Genomic DNA, 18,508 nt, shown 5'->3' with positions numbered 1-18,508 from the left:
TTGTCCGTGACGCGTGCTCACTGCCGTGGCACCAAGCCTGGGTGTGCGGCCCCCCCCGGGCGTGGGTCCTGCCCTGCCCCGGGGACATTGCAGTTTACATGGTAAACTCAGGAGACCGCAGGCCTGCCTGTGCCAGATGCTGGGCGCATCCCCGGCTGAGCCTCGCCCTTTGGGGGCGCTCCTGGCTGGCTGCCAGGGAGGTACAGCGAACTTGAAGAAGGGGAGAGTGGAGCACCTTGGGGGAGGAAGCAGGGAGAGAGCTGTACAGGCTCAGAGCCCCGGGTGCCGGGACTGCGGGGCTTCTGTGGTCGCCTGGGGGCCGTGCGGGGGCGGCATTGGGCCACGGCCCCTGCTCCCCAGTGCCTTGTGTGTCTGCTCCTTTCCTCCAGGACATTTAGGACCATCTGTCTAATTGACCGGAGTCCCTGTGGCCCCAAAGTTGCTCTGCGTCTGTTGTCATTACAGCCCAGCCTCTTGCCTCTGCTGTGTTCCTTCCAGGCTTTTCCGGGTCTCTTGACTCCTGCTCGATTCCCTTATTGCCTCTCCTTCCCCCTTCCGTCTGTCCACCTGTCTGTCTATTTATCCGTCCATCCACCAGCCAGCGCACCCATATCTCAGGGCCTTGATATGCAGGGCATGGTAAAAGGCGTTTGGTAAAGGAAAGGACAAGACAGGCAAAGTCCCTGCCCTCCTGTGGGAACCAGCTGTGAAATTGACAGTTATATTATCAGATGCAGGTGATTATCATGGTAAATTTGGTGACGGAAAAATAGAGTGTGCTTTGTGGGGACCGGCCAGGGAATCTGAGTTTATCGGGGGGCCTCGGAGAAGGCGTCTCTGAGAAAGTCTCATTTACATTAAGAGTTAAATAATGAATTTGCAGAGTCAGGAAGGCTGCTGTGTGTGAAAGAGTATTGAGGCAGAACGGACATCCTGTGCAAAGGCTCCGGGGCAGGAGGAGTTTAGAACAACTGGTGTGTGTGGAAGAGTGTTCAGGCAGACCAGAGAGCCTGTGCAAAGGCCCTGGGGCAGGAGGAGCTTAGAACAACTGGAAAACTGGAGAAGGAGGCAGAGCGGCGGAAGAGGAGGCCAGGGCCGGATCATGCAGGGCTGTGGGGATCATTCTGGTTAGTATGGGTTGGAGGGGGTGGCTGTAAGGAGTGGACAGGCTGGGGGTAAGCGGTGGGGCCGTCTGAACGGGGATGTCAGGGCAGCTGGGATGGGGTGGGGCTGGCCATGCTCCTTGGGCTGGTCAAAGCCAGCTGCTCTCCCCACTGCTTGCCTGGCTCTCAGAGGTCCCTTTTGGTAGTCCACTGCATCGCACGTACCCTGAACCCGAGGCTTTCTCCCTGTGCCCGATGACAGGTTATTTACCCAATGGTGTGCATGCCGTGGAGGCCATGCTGGCTGCAGCGAGCATCGGTGCCATCTGGAGCTCCACGTCCCCAGACTTCGGTGTGAACGTGAGTTGGGGTCCCCAGTGAGGGGCGCCCGTGTGCCCCTGAGTGCCCTGGGGGGTGCGGCCACTGGCCACGGAAACATTCCTGTGTGATTTCCCAAGGGGAGGGCTCTGCCCACCCGGCGTCTTGGGCAGGGGCGTGGGCAGCTGTGGCCCAGGACTGGCAGGCCGGGAAGGAGACGATGTCACGACGGCCTCCTGTCTCACTGGCCGGTGACACCGGAACGATGGGAGAGAAGGATCCAGAGTGAGCCGAGCCTTGGTTTTAAATCTACACACCAACGAACCCTCCTCTTTTCTGGCGTTGCTAATGTCCCGTCCTCGTGTGGCAGATGGCGCTGGGGATCTCACGGGAGGTGTCTGGTCATCTCTGCACTCGTGACCGCAGGAGACTTTCTGATGTTTCTGTTCTGCAGACCGCCATCTGGGTTTGCTCACAGAGGCTCCCCCGAGGTCTCCTGGCGCTTGGGTCTTTCCCTGCCGTTTCTGATCTCTTACTTTGGATCTGTGCTCTGCGCGGGAAGAGGGTGGGCCTCTTTATCTCTGCGGAGCCGAGGGGACCAAGGACCCAGGGTGCAAGCCGCCAGAGGGGCCCAGGCAGGGGCAGGAGGCGCGTGCTCAGCCCCGCTGTGGAGAAGGAAGTGGCGGCAGAACAGGACTTCCCCGGGGCCTCCCCTCGCCGGCCCGGGGCCTTTCCTGCTTGCAGAGCCTCGGCGATGTGGGTCCCTTGGGAGCCATGAGGACACACCCCAGTTAGGGGACACGGTGGGCATCCGGGACCCCGGCCACTCTCCATGGCATCAGGTGCTTCGCTCCTGGCCCGGCCCCTGTTCCGGGCACCGGCCAGCACAGCTTAGCGGCTGAGGCTGTCCCGACTTTGCCGACCCTGCACCCCTGGGCGAGCAGTTTACCCTCCTGTGCGAAACAGGGACGGTGGGAAGAGAGGGCCGTGGAATGAGCACAGGAGGCTGGGCCCGCGAGGCGACATTGGCGCACCTCGGCTCCGGCTTCAGCCGCTGGTGACGTTCGAGCTCGGCGCCCTGTGGTCGGGCTGGTCTCGGCCGCAGGGCTGGTTTTCGGGTACGAGCTTGGGACTCGCGTCTACCTCGAGGCCTGCTGTTCTGGTAAAGGTGGTCCAAGTAGGTCTCCTCTGCCCCATGCTGTGCGGAGGCGCGGGGGCAGTGAAGTGGCCGGCTGGGGCTGCGGCGAGGACCGGGCTCTGCCGAGTTCGGGAAGCAGGTGGCCGCCTGGACCTCCCGGCTTGGCGGTCGTTTTCCTCCTGGGGCTTTCCTGTGCCTGTGCCCGGTCGCCCCACGGGGACCGCAGAATGGATGCTTGCGTGGGGTTGGGGCCACGCTCGGCTCACCGCCCCCCGAAATCACCGCGTGTCAGCCTTTAAAAGTGATGTGGGTGTTTTGAGCCGGTCACGAAGGTGTTGGGAGAGCTGGGCGTGGCACAGGGCAGTGGTCGTGGCCTTCTGGGGCTGGAAGGAAGCCCCAGCCCGGAGACCTCACGGAGAGCAGAGCTCCTGGTGGCACCAGGCGGGTGCATTGTGCCTCCGGGTACAGGGTGGGAGGCTGGGACGCGGGCCAGCGTCCAGCCGCCTCCCACTCTGCTGTTGCCACGTCCCGTGCCACGTGTCCCCAGCAGATGGCTCTCCAGCCTGCGCTGCTGACCCTGCTGCACGCTAGATGGCAGCGTGGCTCTGCCGTCTCCGGGCTTCGGCTCGCGGCTTCTGGGAGTTCTCTCTGGCCTTGTGGCCTGAGTCTCGGGGGAGAGCCCTCCGGGGGGTCGGAAAGCGACAGGGCCAACGGCTTCCCCTGGGGCCTCTGGGTCTGTCCGTGGCCGGACCCAGACCTCTGATTCTGAAACACTGTGGTCTTCGCTGTCTGTTGGCCGTCACCGTGGCCGGGAGCTCTGTGACATGTGAGGCCCGGGTCCCTGGCGGGCTGGGTCCTTCCATCCTGAGTGTTGCGCCTCGCGCAGGGGAGAGCAGGGGAGGCGCGGGGTGTCACGGAGATGTCTCTGCTGCCTTCCGGGGCGCCCGCAGCCCGACTCCGGCAGCCCCTCCCCGACCGGAGGCCCTCCCGCGGGCCTTCCGTTCCCTGAGCGTCTCCCGAGGTGCCCTCTGCCTGGGGACAGCCTCTCCCCTCCCGCCCCGCTGTGGAACCTGCTCCTGCGGCCGCCCCCGAGGGGACCGCCTCCCGCTCCGTGGCTCCAGCCCCCGCTGCCTCTTCCTGGTCCTGCTTCAGTCGGCCCGGGACCCGGCCCTGTTCTCTGCTGCTGCCCTTTGGTTTCCTTGTCGCTCAGGCTAGTCTCTCCCAGAGGCCGCGCGTGGTTAAGAGCACCGGCCTGCAGCCCCGGCTCTGCCATTGGCCGCTCGTTACTGTGGCCCCGTTGCTCAACCTGCTTGCGCTTCCGCCAGGACATGGGCGAACAGTACTGCCTTGCTCCCGGGGCTGCGCAGGCCAGATGCGCGCATGCCTGGAGCAGGCCGGAGCGGCACCTGGCACGGTGAGCGCTCAGTGCGTGTTGGGATTTTTATTGGCAAAGCTTTTCTTCCCACATAAAGCGGCAACTCTCAGCCCCGCTTAGAATCCTGAGCTTTGAGGGGCGCCTGGGTGGCTCAGTCGGTTGAGCGTCCGACCTCGGCTCGGGTCATGATCTCACGGTTCACCGGTTCGAGCCCCGCGTCGGGCTCTGTGCCGAGAGCTCAGGGCCTGGAGCTGCTTCGGATTCTGTGTCTCCCTCTCTCTCTGCCCCTCCCCTACTTGTGCTCTGTCTCTCTCTCAAAAAAATAAACACTAAAAAAAATTTAAAAAAAGAATCCTGAGGTTTAAGAACACTCTGTATCTTGCTCTATCGAGTTTCTACATCACCACTATGCCTGTCGTCAGCCGAACGGTTTTCCTGGTGATTCTCCCGAATTCTCTGCATCACTCTTGCCGTTGCCTGTGCTGACGAACCTCCTGGCCCTTGTGCCTTTCCCTTCTGGTTCCCGCCGCCCAGCGGTGTCAGAGACCGGGATGTTCTTGGGAAATCCTGGCGTCACTGCCTGTGCCCTGGGAGTGACCCGGGTGCCGATCGTGGGGCTCTGGCCCTGGGCGGAAGCGCCGTTCCGGGCGGTGCCTCCCCAGGTGCCGTGCTTGTGGATGAAGAGGGCTCCACCGAGGTCTGGACCCGGGAGCGCTTCCCTGTCGCCCCTGGGCTCACACTCCGGTTGTAGTGAGCGTGTCTGTCCACGTCAGTGTCCCAAACGAGTCATTACCCACACGGAGGCGTGCTGCTTTCAGAGAAAGAGGTGTGCTTGCCAGGACCCGACTCCGTGCGTGGTGGGCCTGCCTTGGAAATGGGGCTTATTTACGAGGATACACGTTTGTAGGGGCGTGCGTTTGGTTGGCAGAAAGTGCCTTTTGGAGGATTCGCGCACCTCGTAACTGAAGATCAGGAGGGACCAAGGTACGGACACGCCGGCGAAGCTCGTTTCGTGTGCGCCAGGTGCCGGAGGGGCTGTATTCAGGGCTCTTTCCGCAAAGTGGGGCGTCTCCCTGGGGGTGCAGATACTCCCCCCGAAGGTTCCCCGTCTCCTACACTTGTGCTGTGCTGTCTCAGCGCGTCTGTAAGTCTACGTTGACCCTTTCCTCAAAGTGACGTTCATTTCTCAGGGGCCAGTCGTGGCTTGCTCGGTTTTCTGTATGGGCCACGGGTTGGCGGGGTCGCAGGAACGCGCCTGGTGCCCCGACGTCGCACGGTTCCTTTCCCTCGAGGCGGTCGCGTGGGTTGCTTAAGGTTTTTGCCTTTGGCGTGACTGATGGCGACGACCTTCCCTTCCCCTTCCAGGGTGTTCTGGACCGCTTCTCTCAGATCCAGCCCAAGCTCATCTTCTCCGTGGAGGCGGTCAGGTACAACGGCAAGGAGTTCAGCCACACGGAGAAGCTGCAGCAGGTGGTCAGAGGTGCGTGGCTCGGCCGAGTGGGGGCCGGCAGGGCTGGGGCGGGGTGCGGAGAGGGGAGGCACGAGGGCCCCTGGACCGCGAGCGGCCAAACCCCGGGAAGCCCCCATCTCTCGGTTGTGTCACGCTGGGCGGGAAGCACATCCGCGGCGTGTGTCGTTCAGCGAGCCTGCGCTCCCCCCCGCCCCCCGCCTCCTCCAGGACTCCCAGACTTGGAAAGGGTGGTGCTGATTCCATACCTCGCCTCAAGAGAGAAGATAGACATTTCCAAGATTCCAAATAGGTAAGCCAGCGGATCGCTGCGTCCGTGTGGAGCCTACTGGGAGTCCCCCCGGGAAGTCGATTCTGTGACTCATTCATTTTAGCAGTGCAGGTTTCAGTTAAAAATCACTTCTCGTAGGGGCATCTGGGGGGCTCTCAACTTCAAAATTAAAAAGAAAAATCACTCCTGTAGAGGGGCACCTGAGGCCCCAGAGTGAATTCCCCAAGCCACAGAGCCACGTAGGATCAGAACAGCCCCAGGAATACTTTCTCTCTGCCGTCCCTTCCCAGTGGGAGGTCAAGCCCCGCTCCCCGACTCAATGGACATGAACGTACGCGCGTGCCCGCAGGTGCATGCACACGTATATGTATGTGACTGCATCTGTACGCACACCTGAATGTGCACACATACGTAAATTTCCCTTCCGGAACCGATTTTTGTCCTTATCGCTAGGAGTGTCTTCCTCTGTTCCTCTGACATTTATAAGCTGGTGCAACACGCACCCTAAGTAGCAAATGGTATTGTGAGCGGGTTAGTTTGGACTAGGAGTTAGGAAGGGGGTCATGGGTTGTCTCCAGATTCTTGGTGCTGTACCCCTTTCCTCCTCCTTGAAACAGCTGTGGGGAGAGTTCAGCCGCCAGGTGTGTTTACCTGTATGGGCGGACCTCTCCCTCTAGCCCCGTGTGGGGCCCTGGCAGGAGCCTGGAGGGCGGCCCCTTGAGGCTGCGTGGGAAGCGTCACACAGGTGCACAGTGGGGTCCTTGTGTCCCGTGGCGGGGGACAGGGAGGGCTTTTCTTTAGAGGGGAATGAGGGGCGGAGGAGGAGGGAGAGAGAGAGAGAGACAGAGAGAGGCTCCAAGCCCAGCGCAGAGTCTGACGTGGGGCTTGATCTCATGACCCTGGGATCATGACCTGAGCAAAATCAAGAGTTGGACGCTCACCCGCCTGAAACACCTAGGCGCCCCCTGCAGGCAGGCAGATGGGCCACACCTGCAGGGAGGGTGAGCCATGACCATCGGGCCCAGTAGACATAGCCCGCTCCTTGAATGTGGGGGGGGGGGGGGGTGGGCAGGAAGTGCCCAGGGCCTGGGAGAAGGGTGTGGGATCTGGGGGAGGCGGCACCCAAGGCGACCTTGAGAGACGGGCAGGGTGCTTGTCAGCAGGGTGCCTCTTCCCTGCGGGCTGTGGTCTCAGGCCGGACCGCTCAGGTCCAGACGTCCGCTGTGTGACCCTGGGTGAGGGATTCACCTGTGTGGGCCCTGGGTTCCCCGCCTGTAGAATGAGCAGAACAGCACCTTCGTCCCGGACTTGCGAGCGTCAGATGAGTGAGTGCTGGACAGGCACGCTTGGTTGTTAGCCCTCAGCAGTGCTGTCTGTCGTGGGGAGCAGGCGACAGCCACAGGCCGCGGGGGGCTCTGTTCCGTGGAGCATCCAGGTCAGAGTGTGCAGGGCCTTACGGGCCGGCCCGGGGCTTGCACTTGTCCCTTGTGCCGCGGGAACCCTACCCGCCAGGATACATCACAGCTCGATGACAGAGCCCTGGTCCCCGTTCACACGGCAGACACAGCTCCCTGCTTTATGTTGGGGGCCATCGCGCCCAGAGGCCGGAGGAGAGCCTGGCAGGCTTTCTGGCCCCACGGTGGCCCAGCTTTTATCCCTCTGAACGTGTTCGGCAGCGATTGGTGTGAAACGAGAGCGCCCTGCAGCATCACAGCCCCCCGCCCCACCCTGGGAATCGCACCTCCCCTGCTACCCGGCTCTCGATTCCGGATCCCGCAGATAAACTGAGCACACGGACGTGCCTGTGTCGGAGACCGGGCCGGTGGGGGGCCCGCCCTGCGGGGTTTTTCATTTTTAGAAGAGCGACACAAGTAACTGCTATTTACTGTGATTTATAGACCGTTCGGAAGAAAAGGCTTTGTGCGCGGTATCCGATTAGATTGAGCGCTTTGTGTAAATGGGGTTGGGAAGGGAGGTGGAGGAGGAGTGGGGCTTTCATTGGCTGGAAAGTTCCACAGCGAATAATTTCCCGGACACCGAGGAGCAGAAGGCTTTGTTTGTTTACCGCTCAGAGTGGAATTATTCTGGATGCCCTTTGTAAACCTCCATGCCGCCCCCAGGAGACGTGCTTGTCCTCAAAGACCGCTTTAGAGTGTGTGCATTTGTGTTTCTCAGTAATTATTCTTAGCAAATCGCTGCGGGCTGAGTGTAGCTGGTTCTCCCCCTTCCCTGAAAGAGAGAAAGTTCCATCTGTCAAAACAGCGGGTTTGTTCCCCCCTCCCTTCTCCCTTTCGAGCCAGTGGAAGGATGGGCCAGGATCAATGTTCCTGCTGGTCTCAAAGTAGAGAAGGCACCTCTCCCAAGATGGCTTTGCAGCTTCAACAGCCCTGTTTCTGCTCAGAACACAGGTCTGTGCTTCCTTTGCTGGTTTTTGGCCACGTGCATTGGTTCTTTATGTCAGCTTTGGGGGTGGATTTCTTAGGCAGTAGTCAAGAGCTGGGCTTTTTTTTTTTTTTAAATTTACGTCCAAGTTAGTTAGCGTAGAGTGCAATCATGATTTCAGAAGTAGATTCCAGTCATTCATCCCCTACGTGTAACATCCAGTGCTCATCCCAGCAAGTGTCTTCCTCAATGCCCCTTGCCCATTTAGCCCATCCCCCCCCTCCCACAACCCCTCCGGCAACCCTTAATTTGTTCTCTGTATTTAAGAGTCTCTTATGTTTTGCCCCCGCCTCCCCGTTTTTATTTTATTTTTGATCACCTTCCCCATGTTCATCTGTGTTTTTTTTCATTTTTTTTCACATTTATTTATTTTTGAGAGACGGAGAGAGAGCACAAGTGGGGGAGGGTCAGAGAGAGAGGGCGACACAGAATCCGAAGCAGGCTCCAGGCTCCGAGCTGTCGCCACAGAGCCTGACGCGGGGCTCGAACCCATGAACCGCGAGATCATGACCTGAGCCGAAGTCAGATGTCCAATGGACTAAGCCCCAGGCACCCCTATGTTCATCTGTTTTGTATCTTAAATTCTACATATGAGTGAAGTCATAATATTTGTCTTTCTCTGACTAATTTCGCTTAGCATAATACTCTGTAGTTCCATGCACGTAGTTGCAAATGGCAAGATTTCATTCTTTTTGATTGCCGAGTAATACTCCATTTGCGTGTGTGTGTGTGTGTGTGTGTGTGTGTGTGTGTGTATGTGTGTATACACACATACATACCACATCTTCTTTATTCATTCATCCATCGGCGGACATTTGGGATACTTTGGGTATTGTTGATAGCGCTGCTGTGAACGTTGGGGTGCGTGTGCCCCTTCGAAACAGCACAACTGTATCCCTTGGATAAATGCCTGGTAGTGCAATTGCTGAGTCGTAGGGCAGTTTGGGATTCTTTTTTTTTTTTTTAAGTTTATTTATTTTGAGAGAGAAAGAAAGAGGGAAGGAACCAGGGGAGGGGCGGAGAAAGAGGGAGAGAGAGAGGATCCCAGGCAGGTTCCGTGTTGTCAGCCCAGAGCCCGAGGCGGGGCTCGAACCCACGAACTGCGAGATCATGACCTGAGCCGAAGTCAGATGCTTAACCGACTGAGCCCCCCCGGGCGCCCCTGCCTAAAAGTGTTTCTGTCTCAGAAACTGTAGTTTTCAGATCTTGGCCCCACCTTCTTGCTCTTGACCGTCTGTGGAGAAGCTCGGGAATCTGGTGTCTCCTCTCCCTGCTCCTTGCTGGGGCGGCCGGGTGTCAGAGTCACTTCCCCTGAGTTTGCACATAGACAGGATGCGTTAATTGTGAGTGGTCCTTCTCCACATGCTTGCTAAAGCACTTAGCAGGTTCTCAGACGAGACCCCCCTGGGCCCTGGGAGTGTGCTGATAAAGCAACGTGGAATTTTCACTCTGTCAGCTTTCCTTCAATTAGCGTGGATCCCTCAGGTGGGTGGGACTTCTGCAAACAAGGTTAGTTTTCCCAGGAAATCCTTCCCGGAAGCAGTAGAGGGCAGCGAGCGGCCAGGTCTAGCCTGGGAGGCCTCGGGATACAACCCAGCGTTCTGGAACGTTCACCGTTTGCGTCTGTGTGTTTTGCCCCCAGTGTGTTTCTGGACGATTTTCTTGCCACCGGGAGGGGCGAGCAGGCCCCACAGCTGGAGTTCGAGCAGCTGCCCTTCGGCCACCCACTCTTCATCATGTTTTCGTCGGGCACGACCGGAGCGCCCAAGTGCATGGTGCATTCCGCGGGGGTACGTCTCTCCAACCGTCTCTGCTCTCCCGGGGGCTCGGCTGGCGGAGGTGGGCGTCCGGCTCTGCGCCCCGCACCGCCGCCCCAGCCAGACGGCGCCCCCTCCCCAGAGGCTGCGGCACGCGGCCCCCCTTCGAGTTGGGGGGCGGCGTGGAGATCGGAGCTGCTGCCCCAGGCGCTGCCGTGGCGCCCGTCACCACAGTGACCGGTGCGGAGGCCCCGCGGTGCGTCCGAGGCAGGGCGTGCCCCGGGTGAGCCCTGACTTCCGCGCCGTGGGCCCGTTTCAGGAGGGGCGAAGCAGCGCAGGGGAGAAGAGCGCGCGCGTGCGTGTGCTCGGTGGTGTGGTGAAACAGCGCCGACCGCGGGCTGTGGTCCGGCACGGAGAGCCGCTGGGTTAGGTCCTGAAGTGCACTTAGGAAGCTGTCCCAGCACGGCTCCAGCACTGTGGTCGTCGTCTCGGGCTGCCGTGACCGAGGACCACGGGCCGGGGGCTCGAGCAGGAGACATGCCCTTCTTTCTCACAGTTCCGGGGCTGGAGTCAGATCGAGGGGTCCGCGGTTGGACCCGAGGCCTGTCGCCTTGGCTTGCAGAGGCCGCCGTCTCACTCGGAAGTCCTCCCTCGGTCTTCCCCCTGTGCAGGCGTCCCTGGGGGCTCGCTTTTGCCCACATTTCCTCTTTTTGTAAAAAAAAAAAAATCCACCAGACTGCGTTAGGACCCGCTGCGGTGGTCTCTCTACCTTCTCCACCGATTCCAAGGCCCCGTCTCCAGATGGAGTCACCCTCCAAGGTCCTGGGCCCTAGGGCCTCACAGTGTGGCTCTGGGGACACACAGTTCAGCCCAGAACACATACTTCTCGTCTTCCTGTTTATTTCATCGAAAGTCCAACCACATTCAAGCACCTGAAATGACGCTTTCCCACTAAGCGTGAGATTTTATCCATAGACGTTAGTGACTTCAACCGTTCACTCTTGGAACAGTTCCAAGCCCGTGGAACAGGTGCAGGGGTAGGGAGCGCAGCGGGCACGTCAGCGAGACTCCGCCATCGTTAACGTCCTCAGCGTCCGTTCTTAATGTTTCCTTGAAAGACTCTTCCTTTGCTTCTCTCTCTCTGAACACACACACACACACACACGTTGTTATTCTTTAGCTTTTTGCTGACCCCTCGAGGACAAATTGGGGAGTCCCGGCCCTTCTCCCTGAGTGCTTCAGTGCATACCTCCCGAGAACGAGAACGTTCTCTCACAAAACCCTGGTGTCGTCGTGGCGTTCAGGAAAGTCCGTGTGGATGTGATACCATCACCACTCGGGTGCTTCCACTCTCCGCATGACATCCTTCGCAGCCGCCTGCTGTCGCGCCTCTGGTGTCCTTCCCCTGCCTTCACCTTTCACGACCTTGGCATTTTTGGATTCCCAGCCTCTGGTCCGGCAGAATGGCTGTCTGGGTTCGGTCGATGTTTCCTGCGGGTTAGATTGGGGCGATGCCTTTTGGAAGTGATGTTCAGGAGGCCCCTGATGTCAGTTTATTTCATGATGGTCATCTAAATGGGTCACTCTCCCGAGGTACAGTTCCTTGTCTGTGACTGTGAGCCCTCCTGGCCTCATCTCCTCCTGCCCCGCCTCTGGCCTTGATGGGAGAGCTTCTTTTTGACTCTGGCACAGTCGGTCCCCTCCTGGAACTCAGACCCCTCCTGGGCTGGTCTCGGGGGGCACAGGGGCTCCGTGCCTGGTGCTCCTTCCCGCAGCCTGGGCTTCTTGCCTGGTCCGTTCCACAGCTTGTCTCTGGACCCTCTTCCTGGCTTCTCCCTCAGTTGGCTTGGCCTGTAGGGAGGAGAAGAGCCTGCGGTCTCTTGGTCAAACCTTGTTGTGGCCGCCTCTTCTCCTGCTGCTCAGAAGAAGGGGGTTATTCGAGAGGACAAACGTCCTGTTCGCAGACCGCTTTCCAGCCTTTGCTCGACAAGATGGTGCTATTTGAAAATTAAATATAAAGTTTCTCTTCTAGCGCATTTGGCTTTTACAGATGTTCCCCCTGCCTCGAAGCAGTTTGAATCCCTTCTGTACAAAGGGAACATTTACATTTGAATCATTTTAAAGCCTTCTGCAGCTTTTCACAGAGTGCTTTCATCAGAATGGGGAAAGGAGTTAGCAGTGGCTTCATTATTACCTGGTTTTGGATTCGCTGGAGGTCTGATCGCAGGTTATGACGTAGAGCCTCCAGATAAACACCGAGAGCCCCTGGTGACTTCGCAGGAAACCACAGGGCAGGAGGGAGGGGGGAGTCCGGGGGCCCAAGGCTTTATTTCTAGAAGTGACGCTGGCCAGAGTTGAGTCGCGTTTTTGTGAGAGTGAGTTGACCCTGTTGTTCAAACCTTCCTAGTTTATTAAATCAAGTCGGGAGATGTCATTTGCTGTGGTTGCTGGAATCACATCCTCCCTGGAGAGGAGAGCCCTGGTCCGCCTGGTCACGGGCCCGTTAACGAGCTATAGAGGGGAGCATTTTTAGAAACCTTGTAGACAAGGGTGGGGTCTGCGTGGCAAAACAGCAGACACTTAAGGAAAAACCAAAATGTCTCACTGTGCTTTTATTTTTAGTGCTTTTTGCATGGCGAATGTCACTTTTTTAGGAGAGGAACATAAAAATGTATTTGATATAATGTAGCTTGCTCATAAAATCATCACGCCTGGTATATTTAGAGTGTGGAAAAGTCAGGAAAAATTACACTCCTTCTCTCTCCACCGGGCTGTCGCATCTCCAGAGAAGTGACGAGGCGTCTTGCCTGTTGTCAGCGTTGTCTCCGCTGGGGGCTTGGAGGCAGCCGGGCGGAGGGCCGCGGCGTGGGGACCGCTGGCCGTGCCCCGGGCGCGCGGCGGTGCCGGGCCATGCGGGGTCTGCAGGCTGTGTTTTCTACGTCCGCAAGAGGTGTCAGAAAGCAGCTTCCCTCTTCTTCCTGTGATATGTTGTTTGTCCTCCCCCTCAGACTCACCCATAAATATTTAAAAATTAAGAGCAGAACCGTTGCTGTGAATTAAGATTCATTCAGAGAGATTCTCGAGTGGGAAGCAAAGCCTGGCGTGTTTTGTGCCACCTGAGAGGAGGACGAGGCCCCGGCAAGCCCGTGTGGGGTTATACACAGGCCAGGCTTGGAGCAGACCGCGGGGCGAACATACAGGTCTGAACTGAACGCCGGTTTTGTTTTGTTTTGTTTTATTTTATTTTATTAAAAAATTTTTTTTTTTAACGTTTATTTATTTTTGAGACAGAGAGAGACAGAGCATGAACAGGGGAGGGGCAGAGAGAGAGAGGGAGACACAGAATCCGAAGCAGGCTCCAGGCTCCAGGCTCCGAGCGGTCAGCACAGAGCCCCATGCGGGGCTCGAACCCACGGACCGCGAGATCGTGACCTGAGCCGAAGTCGGCCGCTTAACCGACTGAGCCACCCAGGCGCCCCTATTTTATTTTTTGAAAAGAATTTTTTTTAACTTTTTTTTTTTTTTTGAAAGAGAGGGAGCACGAGTGGGGGAGGGACAGAACGAGAGAGAGGGAGACACGGAATCCGAAGCAGGCTCCAGGCTCCGAGCTGTTAGCACAGAGCCCGACGCGGGGCTCGAACTCACGAACTGTGAGATCATGACCTGAACTGAAATCAAGAGTCGGATGCTCAACTGACAGCCACCTAGGTGCCCCTAAATGCCCATTTTAAGTAAATGGGAGGGGGATTTGCCACAGGCTGCTGTTGTCAGGGAGCCCCTGGCCCTGTCTGTGGATTTGCCGTGGGGATGTTTTGTGCTGACTGAGAGAGTTCTGAAGTGATTGTTGTCCCCTAGTAGGTGCCCACCCACTCTGAGGGAGAACAGTGCACAGAACTTTGCACAGAAGCTCCTGACCCCGGGGTAGGGGGCTGTCCCCGAGCCCCGTGATGCATGCTCGATAAAGCCATGGGAGGCCCACTCCAGGAATCTGCAGGTGGCCTTGGGGACCTTCAGAAAGGACCTGTCCCCCCCCACCCAGCGGAAGTCCTTGTGCTGCGGTCTGCCCGGCCCCCAAGTGGCTCAGGTCCCTGCTGCTCGTCAAGGGCCTGGCGAAGGGCGCCTCTCTGGACACGCTCTGGAATGGGAGCTCTGACTCTTGAGCTGGAGAACTTGTTGGGCAGGAGGGTTTCCGTTGAGCTTCGAGAGGGATCTTCTTTCCCTCCTGGCTCGTTTTTACTTCTCTTGGATACAAAGAGGGTCAGTCGTCAAGGCTGCTCGTGATAAGGGGTCCTCGCTTCAGCCCCGATAGTCCCTAAACAATGGGGGCCCACTGACGTCGGCTAGGTGCTCCCGTCCGCGGACCAGAGTGAAGTGTGGGGCCAGCCCTCTTCAGGGGCTTCCGAGGGGCAGCGCCCCGTGTGGCCTCGGGATCGTGTGTGAGATCCATGCAGAATGGGAGCACTGAGGCCGGGAGAGAGAAGGGGCTGGTGCAGGGCCCCTGCTTGGCCGTCCGCCCGGTGCTCCCTTTCCTGAGGCTCACAGCAGGACAGGCAGAGCAAGTTGGGAACGAGGGGGCATGGGCACTGGAGTGTTACAGAGCTGAACATCAGACGCGAGGAAGCTCCGTGCCCCGAGAAGGAGCCCCAGGGCACGTTACGTGGAAAAAGCAAAGGGCAGGGCAGTGCGTCCGGATAAGAAAACCAGCATGAAGGAACCTACAGGGTCCCTGGCCATAGACACAGGGAGGAGCCGCCCAGAGACCTGGGGCCGGGGAGGGGGCCCGTCGTGGCCTGTGCCTCAGAGCGCTGGGCCCGGTGCACGTCCTGCCTCTTAAACGTTCACGGAGAGAAATAATGGACCGGGCGTGGAGGTCGGGAGGTCTGACTGGGCCTTTGGGCTGGAAGCAGGGCCTCGTGCTCTCCCTCGGCCAAGGGTCGCACGAGCTCTGGTCTGAGACTCGCAAAGCATCCCAGTGCCGCCCGGCTGGCGCCCGCCCTGGAGGTGCATGTTGCCACGTGGGCTTCTGTTCGGTTTTCTCGTATCTCTGACTTTGCCTCTCCTGCTTTCTGCCTGGGGTTGGGGTCCCACGGTGCTCCCCGTCTCTCTGGCACCCGGAGCTCACAGGCCGGTCCGAGGCTGCCCCCACCGGCCCCCGGAGACCCCCGGGTCAGCTGGCAGAGCATCCAGGCCCGGCTTGCTAGGCGGTCTGCTTCCTCCGGGCGAGGGACGGGAGGTCGGCTTCTCCCCGGGGCTCTGCGCCTGTGCCCCCTGTGCCGTCTGCGCAGGGGCACCCCGCTCACGCCGTGTCCCCCGCCTCTCCCCAGGGCACCCTCATCCAGCACCTGAAGGAACACGTTCTCCACGGCAACATGGACAGCAGCGACACCCTCCTGTATTACACCACGGTGAGTCGAGCGTGCGTGTCCGGGGGGTGCCTCCTGCCCTCTGCGTCCCTCCCGTCGCTCGCTTTGCTTCCTTCAGGGTGGATGCGGTTCAGCCGGGGGTTTTGTGCCGGGGCCTTCACTTGCGCTAGCCGGGCGGGCCTGCCGGGAGCACAAGGGTCCTTGTAAGAGGGAGGTGGACGGGTCAGTGTCGGAGAAGGAGCTGTTCTGAGGGATGCAGAGGTCAGAGTGATGTGGGCTTAGGAGCCAAGGGATGTGCGTGACCTTTGGAAGCTGGTAGACGCCGAGAAAGAGATTCTCCCCGGAGGTTTCCAGGAGGAATGCGGTCCTGCAGACACCTTGACTTTGGGCTTTGGACCTGCAGAACTCGGAGATAGTAAATCGGTGGCGTTTGAGGCCACTAAGTCCCGTGGTGGTAATAGGAAGTGTTTCCAGGTGGCAATGACTGTGACAGCTGGGGGTCCGGTGCGGAGGCCAGGCTGGGCCTGAGAGAGGCCACCCTGGGGACCAGAGCCGCCTGCCAGCCCAGAACCTGGCCAGGAGGCCCCTGTCCCTGCCCCGGGAGTGGGCGTGCGGCTCAGGCAGCCTCCACGCCAAGCCCAGGCACTGGCTGCCGCTGCCCTCACGGAAGTTCTTTTCTGCCCCAAGTCCTTGCCAGTGCGTTTTGTGGCTGAACCCAGGGCACCTGCCCCAGCTGCCCCGGAAGCTGGCAGTTAGATGCTTGGTCGCCTCGCTCCTCACTGTGATTTGGGTCTCTGTCAGCTGCAGGCATGTATCCCAGAGCCCTGCTCACCCCGTCCCCACAGGCGGGCCCGTGGTGCCAGGCAGTGCCAGCCTCCGGGCCCTTTCCACGCGGAAGCCCAGCCCAGCAGGGTTGACGGGCGTCGTGTTTGAATGGCACAAAGACCCCCGCAGCCCCGACCACGTCCAACTCAGCGGCCTCCCGGGGCCACGTGGTTTCAAATGACAGGGTTTTGGATCGAGGGAAGTGCCCGGAACGTGGCAGATCTGGAGCGGTCCTCCCGGAGGCTTTTCACTTTCCCCGGCAGCGTCCTGCCCACGAAGGACAGGCGGTTGGCTTGTCCTGTGGAGCCAGGCCTGCTCTGTGTCACTTAGTGACCCACTTTAGCAGCTTTTTTTTTTTTTTTAAATGTTTATTTTTGAGACAGAGAGAGACAGAGCATGAACGGGGGAGGGTCAGAGAGAGGGAGACACAGAATCCGAAACAGGCTCCAGGCTCCAAGCTGTCAGCATAAAGCCCGACGCGGGGCTCGAACTCACGGACCGTGAGATCATGACCTGAGCCGAAGTCAGACGTTTAACCGACTGAGCCACCCAGGTGCCCCTTTAGCAGCTTTTTTGGACAGCGGGTCGGCCGGGCCGCGAGCTGTGTGGGCTGCCGTGCTGATTTCTGGAGACGAGTTCTTTAGTAAAAGAAACTCAGCTAGGGATATTAAGGCAGCTCACCTAACTTGAGATTTTTGTGCGACCCTGGTGGTGCCGAGGGGAAGGACAGGGGGCTCCGGGGGCCGCCGGGTTCTTGACGGCAGGGGACTTGCCGAGGCTGGTTCAGGCCGCAGGGGACTTGCCGAGGCCGTGTGCCAGTCGTGTCTTCTAAGCCGTCGTCTGGGCTTCTCTGTCGGGCTGTGCCCGCAGGCGGCCTGGGGCGCCTTGTGGCCACCCGGTCCCCCCTTGGGATCTGCCGCAGGGGTGCCGGGCGAGGCCGTCTTGCCGGTGGGGTGTCCTCCTGGCCCTCGGTGCGGGCAGATTCCTGCCGGAGCTTCCCTCTGGCTGCCCTGCTCTGGAACCGCCCACAGATCCCCTGCGTGGACGGGAAAGCTGTTGTCAGTGGGTTTGCCAGCACCTTTGTGCCTTAAACTTTGTTCGTAGATAACAGAAAAGGCACTTCTTGCGTGTGGGAACCCTTTCACACAGCACGCCCGAGTGCACGTGAGATGTCGGCATCCTCCGGGGTCCAGGGCAGCCGTGGCGGTCGTTCTCACACGCATCGTGCGTGCCCCGTGGGCCTCTGGGTTTGTGCACCGCCCCCCCCCCCGGTGTGGATGGGGTCATGCCGCGTGCCCTCTGCTGGCGTGTTTCACACTTAAGCTCGTCTCAGACACCTGTCCGCATCCACTCAGACCTCGTTCCTGTCGGCGGCCGCGGCGGGCGGCCATCCGGGTGCAGACGTCGGACGCGGGTTCACGGACTCGGTGTGTGGTGTTCCGTAGTCTGTGCCCGTGTGGGACCACGTTTGCGTTGGCGGGCGTCTCGCTGCCGTCCGTCTCCCGTTGTGCCCGGGAAGGCCGCGGCGGACGTTCTTCGACCCCTCTTAGCGCGCGTGTGTGCGTGGATCTGATGTGCGCGGTCGGCTCTTGGCGTGAAATTCCTGGGGCGAAGCCTCGTGCATCTGAGAGGGGCGGTTCGCAGCAGCCGTTGGCTCGGCTTCGGGAGGATTTCTAGGGACGTGAGGAGCCGAACGGTGGAGGTGAGGGCGGCTGGCCCGGCGCTCGGTTGGCACTGTGCTCCTTCTGTTCCAGGTCGGCTGGATGATGTGGAACTGGATGGTGTCCGCTCTGGCCACGGGAGCGGCCCTGGTCTTGTACGACGGCTCCCCCTTGGTGCCCACGCCCAACGTGCTCTGGGACCTGGTTGACCGGCTGGGGTAGGTACCCGAGACAGCACGCTGGGCCACAGAGCCACCCTGCGGTCGGCTGCCGTAGAGGAGGTACCTTCTCCGGGGTGCGTGGTGCCCCTCGGGGGCGAGGGGGGGTGTGGGAGGTTGAAGTCGCCAAGGGAGGTGCGAAGGGGCAGGCAGTCCCGACTGGAGCCCACCAAGGAGATGGGGAGTCTTCGTGTAGAGTTGGGGGGCCACCCCCCAGGGCCGGGAGTGGGTCTGAAACAATCAGGATATCAGGAGAGGGAACGTGATCCTGTTTCTAGGACTCTGGAATCCAAGAACTGGCGGGAAAGCTCAGGAGGAAGGGAGACAGGGCCACGGGGCCAGCGAGGGTTCTGTCTCACGCAGGGCTCCTCCGGCTCAAGGCTGAGGTGGGGTGTGAAACAGGCGGCTCGGGGGACGGTGTGGACGCGTACGGGAAGGGGGCGGGCGCCGAGCCCAGCACTGGGGCGTTCGCAGGGTCTGGGCTTCCCACGGCTGGCCTTCTGGGCCCGATGGCGAGAGGGGAGTCCTGCCTTTGCCAGCCGTCCCGCGGTGCTGGCCTGCTGCCCCCT

At 59.9% G+C, this 18,508-nt stretch overlaps 1 protein-coding gene across 4 annotated transcripts in view; it reads left to right on the top strand.

Annotated features, from left to right (window-relative positions):
* The window catches only part of AACS (acetoacetyl-CoA synthetase), a 63,220-nt gene that overhangs the window by 16,977 nt on the left and 27,735 nt on the right, over positions 1 to 18,508 (top strand). For all 4 annotated transcript variants that reach the window (XM_042962027.1, XM_042962031.1, XM_042962028.1 and 1 more), the window contains exons 5-10: positions 1,366 to 1,463; positions 5,300 to 5,414; positions 5,613 to 5,694; positions 9,758 to 9,905; positions 15,197 to 15,277; positions 17,815 to 17,939. In XM_042962027.1, coding sequence (XP_042817961.1) covers positions 1,366 to 1,463; positions 5,300 to 5,414; positions 5,613 to 5,694; positions 9,758 to 9,905; positions 15,197 to 15,277; positions 17,815 to 17,939 — 649 coding nt within the window. The remainder of the gene's footprint in view (positions 1 to 1,365; positions 1,464 to 5,299; positions 5,415 to 5,612; positions 5,695 to 9,757; positions 9,906 to 15,196; positions 15,278 to 17,814; positions 17,940 to 18,508) is intronic.

The sequence above is a fragment of the Panthera tigris genome, chromosome D3 (genome assembly GCF_018350195.1).
Source record: "Panthera tigris isolate Pti1 chromosome D3, P.tigris_Pti1_mat1.1, whole genome shotgun sequence".
NCBI classification, from domain to species: Eukaryota; Metazoa; Chordata; class Mammalia; order Carnivora; family Felidae; genus Panthera; species Panthera tigris.
This window is presented reverse-complemented; position numbering and strand designations above follow the sequence as displayed.